General features: G+C 41.1%; 1 protein-coding gene across 2 annotated transcripts; it reads right to left on the reverse strand.

Annotated features, from left to right (window-relative positions):
• On the reverse strand, positions 1-8,421 carry LOC122084094 (cingulin-like). 2 transcript variants are annotated; one of them, XM_042652145.1, is made up of 8 exons: positions 8,099-8,421; positions 5,045-7,943; positions 4,816-4,953; positions 4,540-4,719; positions 4,252-4,446; positions 1,595-1,693; positions 916-1,521; positions 1-715 (listed from the first exon to the last, which is right to left on the reverse strand). In XM_042652145.1, exons 2-8 carry the CDS (start codon positions 7,922-7,924, stop codon positions 356-358), a joined length of 4,458 nt encoding a protein of 1,485 aa, XP_042508079.1. In that variant the 5' UTR covers positions 7,925-7,943; positions 8,099-8,421; the 3' UTR covers positions 1-355. The 2 variants fall into 2 exon arrangements, with proteins under 2 accessions (XP_042508079.1, XP_042508078.1); XM_042652144.1 differs by having other exon boundaries at positions 5,045-8,421.

Consider the following 8,421-nt stretch of genomic DNA (forward strand, 5'->3'; position numbering starts at 1 on the left):
TGGGATTAATAAAACAAACTATATTTAATGTTTATAAACGTCAATGTAATTACAGAACAGTCAAATTCCAACCAAAGAAAAAAAAATCATAATCTTCTTATTTCATTATATTACACGAAAACAATACCTGAAATCAATTATTTTTGTTGATACCAAATAACAGAAAACCAATCTCCCCAGAGTATACGTATAAAAATTGGGGGGTCTTTGTAACAACTGACTAGAATTTCTGGAGGGGGAGTGCCAGAAAAAAAAAAAGACCACACATCTAGTGCAGAAAAGAATGGCCTATATTTCTATGGGTAAACCACAACCAATACTCAATATATAATACTTACTTTATAGGTTGATATATTTAGAAGCCAAAACTCGGGAGACCAAATTTAAAAGAAACACCCATGCTTCCCAAGAAGAACAAGGCAAGAACAACCAGGGTTGGAATAAGAAACCACATCCATGTTTGCATTCTTCTCTTACCCTTGTTACGAAGAGGTGGAGGGAGAGGCTTTGTTCTAGTCTGCTTTGCCAGTAGTGACGGTTTCTGAGGCCTCTTCACCACTGGCATGTTCTTCTCCTTGATTTCGGGTTCACAGGCACTACTTTCAGATGGAGTGTTCTCAGTGCTTGGAGCAGATTCTCCATCAGGGCCAACATTAGCTACCTCAGCTACAGCTACCTTCTTCTTTTCCTTCTTCTTTGCCCTCTTCTCTCTTTCCTGCACAAAGTTCATACCACCATTGATCAATGCTAAATGGTAGATCAGTAGATGGGTGTTTTCTAAGGTGAAGGATTTAACGGAAAAGTGGTTCCACAACCAGACAGGGTCAGAACTAGTGGTGACACAATTAATTGGTGGGGCTTCATTTCAGATATGCTAGGGCTTAGGCTTAAGCAATTTCAAGAATTCAGAGTTACCTTCTCTTTGAGCTCGGCTTCCCTCTGTGCTCTCAATTCAGCCCTTGCCTGGGCTTTCTCTGCATTACGTTTCTTCCTCTCCTCTGCCTCCTTGGCTTTGGCCTTCTCCTCCAGACGACGCTGTTCCTTCACTCTGGCTGCAGCTTCTTCCCTTCTCAACTCCTCTGCTTTCCTCACCAACTCCTCTTCCTCTTTCGATTTCTTGTTCTCTTCTTCCACCTCCTCTTTCTCCTCCCTTCCAGAAAAAGTTGCCAAGCCATTTTCCATAGCAGTGGGTTTAGAGGCCTTCTTCAGCTTAGTAGTTGCATTCTCCTGTTGCACCTTCACAACAGACTTGATATCTCCCTTTTCAGCTCCTGGGGGTACAACTAATTTTTCTGGTTCTGAAGGTGAAATGACCAATTTAGAATCTATATGGGATGAGGCTGCAAGAGCATTTTGAACTCTTTCATCCACAACAGTGTGTATGACAGGAGGCTCCTCATCAGGGCCAAGTGATCTACCATCCAATGTCCTCAACCTCCTTAATGTACTCATTGTGTTGCATCTGATGTATTCTTTCCGGAACTCATCATTCTTGTTCCATAGCTCCATTACTCTATCCACCTGCACCAGAATGTCAAATATTAAGTAATAAAATAACACTAATATTCCTTTGCCAGATAAAGGGAATACTCACCTGGGTAACACATAGATGTTGGAGAGCCTCCCTATCTCCAGCAGATGCAAAATCACTGGCAGCCCTCTGTTCATCCTTGTACATTCGAAAATGTTTGCTCTGCAAATTCAAGTAATCTGGGTAAGGACAAAGAATTCAAGGACTTCTGCTTTTGATGAATTATTTTTCTTCCTTTTCTAGAACAAAACCTGGGAGAATCAAGGACTTTTTCCACTATTCAGTCAATGCAGATCTCAGCCAAAAGAAAGAAGAGGAAGATTTCTTGTGGTTTGCGTTGGTCTTAATTTGGAAAAACAACATGATTTTTACATGACATCCACCTTTTATAACTCAAGTCTGATGCACATTAGGGGTACGTACAGAGCAGAACCAGAAGGTTGCAACCCCTTGCATCAAGAAGAAATCTCCAACCCACCACAAACCATCAAAGCAAATGACCCTTGAAATCATGAGTCATTTTTCTGTGGAATTTATAGATGGTAAGGATAATTGCACTCAGTTTTGGTCCTACGGAAATCCAAGGAACTCAACGGACGCTGAGACAGATCCACAAAACTAAGGGGACAATTATGTGCATTCCTATTAGAGGAGGAAGTAAAATCTCAACAATCAAGGCATAACAAACATGGTCACCCTCTTTATTCAATTCAGCAACTACGTTCAAAGAATGCATCCATACAAAGAAAAACACAAACAAGAAACAAACTCTCCCATTACCATGGTACCTTTCATGGAATGCACTACAACAATGAAACAAGCCTGGAAAATACCTAGCAACACATTCGCGTAACAAAATAAAATGGCAAGAATCCAACCATCTTAAAAGGACAATTTCCCAACCAGGGGACCGAACCTACTAAAATGTAATTCATTGCAACTTCCAAGGTATTTACTGAGAAACAATCACATAGGAAAAGTGAAAGGAAGGAAAAATATGAAGGACGAAAGGATCGCTTCACTGTCCAACATCTTGATGCTCTTCCTTTCAGCTTGCATAGCACAAGATTCATATGCCTAGGTGACAAGGCTTTTTTTTCTGGGACCCACGCGGTCCTCCACTGCCTTTTCTAATGTTTTGATTGGGTTTTTGTGTAGAATGTTTATGTATGCTTGATGCATAGGGTCATGCCTTTGCATTAGGGGAAAAAAACCCTAAGAAAGAACGAAAGGGAGAAGAGCATTTCATCGTGGGACGAAGGAACCAAAGTCGGAACCCTTCTCTACTACTTGCTTCCTTGGTCAGTTGGTTGTTTTACCTAAATTAAATGCTTTAATAATGGTGAAAATTATAAACAGAAGAATAAGGAAGAAAAAGAGAAAATAGAGTATAGCTGGAAGGTGACATTTATCCAATTGGGCCCACGTGTCCTTTTCCAACCGGCAGTCTCAAGAAAATGTGTGTGTGTGTGTGTGTGTGTCGTGTGACTCCTTGTCTCCACTCCACTAACATTACAATTCGTGTGTGTTTTAACAAAAACAATTTTGTCAAAGAATATATATATATATATATATGGGTTGACTTGTTTGTCCTTACATTACAGACTTACACTACAACAAAGGGACTTTAGGGTAGATAGTTGTGTCCATGAACCCTGCCACATGGTTTATGTCCCTTAGGTTTGAGAAGTGGGAACGAAATTATATCCATGTTTTAAAATCCTTCATGCACACTCAGGTCGCCTAGGCATCACCTAGCAGCCGCTTTATCACCTAAGCACTTAGGAAGGACCTCCAATGCCTTGAGTGCATGTTCTTCATTACAAAGAAAAAAGCAATTTAAATTCATGGTCTGGAGGATATCAGACGTAAGGTTAGTGGTAGAAGATACAGGTCAGGTCTTGTCATATTTAAGAGAGTTGGAGACAAGAAGGAATATGAAGGAAGGATGGGGTTTAGCTTTGCTGCTGCAAACAATTTTTTAATTTTTCTCCTTGTCCATTTTGTTCTTTTCTCTCATGGTATTTGTTTATTTATAAACATGTGCATTAGATAAAGACCAAAATAGAACACCCAATAAACAAAAATCAACAAGTATCATAAAACAGCTGAAAATTTTCAATTCACTCTTATAATCTGACCCTCGACTTTTAATGACCCCGACCGTGCATTGCAACAAACGTGTCGTCATACAGACAGCGTACTTATGGAAGAAAACCCACCTAGCAAAACAAGGGAAGAATCTACAAGGAGTAAAGGAATCTCTATTAAGCAGGAAATGACCTAGAGTTCCCTTGTGCCAAAAATTGAACCTAGTCCTGCTTTGCTTTGTGAATCCATACACTGGCCAAACTTCTAAATGATTTAAGCTACCAGTGATTGATATTTTTGAAGAAGTTGAAAATAACTCTAATCCTACAACCTATCTATAAAGGGCCCTAAACCAGTAAGAGTCATGCTTTTAAAGGGTCAAGAAGGGGAGGACCGGAGTCTGTCCTAAATTTAGAATGTTCTTCACAAAGTGGCAATCCTAATACTTGACCCCAAATCTTCATGCTGCCAGCCTGAGCTTTTACCATTTCACAAAATGCCACAGGCCATCTGCATAAAGGAATTACACGCATGCCAATACTATTCCAATGCCACTGATCTATGTATTGCAACTTGATTGCTAGTGCATAAAAGGAAAAGCTTATGCATGAACGTGGAAGAGAAAGTACCTTCTCATACAATTCTTTCCGGAGATTCTGTAGATGTGCATATGCCTCTTGACGAAGATCATCCGCAGCTTTAAACTGGGATTGCAATTTTCTTAGCTTTTCATTTTCATCAAAATATTTTGCCCTTGCAACCTTTGTTATCCCTTCAGTTTGAGAAACTTTTTTCCTCAGGGACTCCAACTCCTGTTTCAGAAGCTACAAGACACAGCAAATTCAAACAACGGGTCACATGAACTGTATTACAAAACCCAACAATGGTAATAAGGAACCGAATTAATCTTCTAATACCTTAAAACGCTCTTCAATTCTGTCTCTCTGGTCTGATGCCTGCTGACGTTCATCCTGTCTACCCATATGAGAAGATAATTGCTCCCGAAGATTTTTCAATTGCTTAATTTCACGTATGAGTTGTTTTTCTTCTTTCAAAGGCATAGTTTCATGTTGTATCATATGTTCCATATTATGTATCTGCGTTCAGATCATAAAATCAAGACTAAAAAGAAGCACATCTCTGATAATTAAAGACATTCAAAGCAGTAATCAGTGAAAGATGGTGAGACCAACCCTCTCATCAATATCATCAATGGAAATTGCTGATTGAACAGAATCTATTTCCTGACGTTTGACGTTGAGAGCATCACGGGCAATTCTTTCCTCTGATTTGGCAGCCTCAAATCTATCCCGGTACTCGTTACAAGTTGCCTGTTCAAAAGATTTTCAATTAAATAAAACGTAACCAAAACCTTACCTCAAGACTAAAAGAAGCACCATGCATTTGATAAGAATTACTCACCCTTGTCGTTTGAATTGTAGCTCTCATAGCATCCCTGCTTTGAGTCTTCTCCTCAACCTGTAGCTGAGCAAGTCCAATCTGTTCTCTAAGTTTGTCATCAACAAATCTTGGACTTTTGATCAAGAAATTGAATGGCCTTTTCACCACCTCTGCATCCACCTTCTGTTCCTCCACAGCATCAGCAGTGGAACCCTTGGTGGATGATTGTGGGCTCTCATCCCCCTGAATCCCTTCAGTATCAACTCCTTGATAGATTGGTTTACCATCAGTATCTTCACTAGTGGACTGTGTTGCTTCATTTTCAGCATCATTGACAATGTGAGCTGCTGCCACACCATTTTCAACAGAGCCATCTTGAACAATGGCTTCTAAGTTCACAGAATCTGCAGGAGGCGCATCACCACTTGCAACAGATCCATTTGCAGCTTTAGATACTAGTTCCACATCCGCAACATGACAAACAGGAAAGCTAATCTCACCCTCGAAAGGACAATTCAAAACTTCAGATTCTCCCTCAGCATCATCAACGGAGCAACTAGGCAGGCTTCTGGCTGTTTCAGCAAAACCATTCATAACTTCCAATTTTATCTCCAAATTCTCAGTAGGACTAGGTATAGGCATGTCAACCTCAACCGAACCATTGATAATATCAGTTTCTGACTTTCCATCACCAGCTATGCAAGTAGGTCTGCTTTCAACTACATCAGTGGACCCATTTGCAACTACAGTTTCCAACTTGGCACCTTCGACAGGTAAGATTTCACTGACTTCAGCACAAGGATTTCTAACTTCAGCTTCTGACATCGTATTATCTACAGGGTCCTTAGGCAAGCTTTCACCATTTTCAACAGACACATTTCTGACTTCAGTTTCTTGTTCCACTTCATCAAGAGAGCTTTCAGGATTTTTGGCGGAACCATCTACATTCTCGGATTTTGTTTCAAAATGTGCAGAACATGTCATGTTTCCGCATACAGCCAAATCATTAATAACTTCAGTTTCTGAAGCAACTGGGCCACTGGGCAAGCTCTCTCCACTTTCAATGGAGCCACTAAGAGCTTCTCCTTCTAACTGTGTATTTACAGGACCTGTTGTCGTTTCCAACCCGATGCCACCTGAAAGACTGTCCACAGGAATCTCATCAGTGACTTCTGGGTCCTTGGCCTCCCTATTGTCAAGCTGACCAAACTCTAACTCAATATCCTTTATATCCGTCACTTGAGATTCCTGATTTTCTTCCTTAGCCAAGTCTAATTTCCTTGGCTCCTCGGCTACCTCTTCCCCATCGTGGTGCTGATGTGCCTCAGATTCAGCCTTAGCCATCATTTCAGATTCCTGGTTTTCTTTTACCTCCGTAGCTGAATCTAATTTACATTGTTCCTCATTCTTCTCCACACTGTCAACCTCCTCGACCTTCTCTTCATCATCAAGCTGTTGTAATTCGCATTCAACAGCCTCCTTGACAGTAATGGACTCATTATTCTGTTCCACCTCACCAGATTCTACCTCTGACAAAGGAACTGTCCCATTTTGCTTCTCCACCTCATCACGATCAGGCTGAGGCAATTTGGATTCAACAGCCTCTGTGGTCGTGAATATGGATTCCTGATTACCTTCTGCATCAGGTGCTACAACTGCTTTGTTTTGTTCATCATCTATAGTTTTCTTTTCCATTCCGCTTCCTTCAAGTTGGCTTTCTTCTACCTCTGTAGCTGAATCTAATTTACAGTGTTCCTCGTTCTTCTTCACATTGTCAACCTCCTCAACCTTCTCTTCATTATCAAGCTGTTGTAATTTGCATTCAACAGCTTCCTTGATATCAATAGACTCATCATTCTCTTCCACCACACCAGATTCTACCTCCACCGAAGGAACTGCCCCATTTTGCATCTCCACTTCATCATGATCAAGCTGAGGCAAGTTGAATTCAACAGCCTCTGTAGTCGTGACTATAGATTCCTGTATACCTTGTTCATCTGGCGCTACAACTACTTTGTTTTCAACATCATCTGTATCATTATTATCCATTTTGTTTCCTTCCAGTTGGTTTTCTTTTACCTCTGTAGCTGAATCTAATTTACATTGCTCCTCATTCTTCTCCGCACTGTCAACCACTGCGACCTTCTCTTCATTATCAAGCTGTTGCAATTCACATTCAACAGCCTCCTTGACAGTAATTGACTCCATATTCTCTTCCGCCTCAGCAGATTCTACCTCTGCCAAAGGAACTGTTCCATTTTGCCTCTCCACCTCATCACGATCAAGCTGAGGCAATTTGGATTCAACAATCTCTGTGGTCGTGAATACAGTTTCCTGATTAACTCCTACATCCGGCACTACAACTGCTTTGTTTTGTTCATTATTCGTATCATTTTTTTCCATTTCGCTTTCTTCTGATTGGGAATCCGAATTCTCTACAATGGTACCATTGGTTGAGGACGAAACCACACTCCCGTCATTATTGCAACTATTATCTATGGGAGATTGATCGTAGCTTACATTATCAATCTTCAATTCCCCAACTTCAAGCTGTTTCTCCCCACTCTCAAAACCATCATTCGATTTGAAGACGGTTTCTCCCTCAACGACGGGCACTGTCTCGACAGTTTCAGCAGGATCTGCCACAGGGTCCGCAACGAGATCCTTTTGTTCGAGTTCGTCGGAAACCGCATCTGGCCCATCGACGAAAACATAAGAACCGTCACCGTCGTCCTTCACATCACCATCAATCTCCTCCACGCCATCATGTACAATGCCATTGTACTCACCACCGACCTTCGCCAGATCTTCGTAGGAACTCAAATTTGAAGAGAGATTTTCCTCAATTTCAACTTTAGAAACCTCACAAACTCCAGAGCGCTCCTCCGTCTCCACCGTCATTGGACCGAGACGGGTCAAGCTAACAAAAGATCACAGATACTAGAAACAATTACTCTATTTCGTTGTATTTTTACTCTCTCTTTCTCTCTCTTGATCGCAGCTTCAAATTGGTCCAGTACCAAGCAAAAGAAGAGAAAAAAACAAACTGGATCTCTGGAGATCAGGGAAACTTACAGGTTTTTTGACGACTTCGATCGTCCTAGATGCAGAAACAGAAACTTCAGAAACTCCAACAAGTCGAAATTTCTGATCAAAACCCCTGAAACTGCACCTCCCGAGTCCAGAATCCAGATCGAGAGCGAAATCAGCAAATCAAAGCCATTCTACATGAGGATTTGGAAAAAAGCCTCAATAGAAGGAAGAACGAGAAAGAAAACCAGTAGGTTTGGGTGGAGAAGAGAGAAGGCTTCTTTCTGCTCCAAATATAACAGCTGGCGAGAGGAAGCCTTCTCTGTGTTTCACACTTCGGTTCGAACTCGCAATACCTCCTTCTACAG

Source organism: Macadamia integrifolia, chromosome 7, assembly GCF_013358625.1.
Source record: "Macadamia integrifolia cultivar HAES 741 chromosome 7, SCU_Mint_v3, whole genome shotgun sequence".
In the NCBI taxonomy this organism is placed as follows: Eukaryota; Viridiplantae; Streptophyta; class Magnoliopsida; order Proteales; family Proteaceae; genus Macadamia; species Macadamia integrifolia.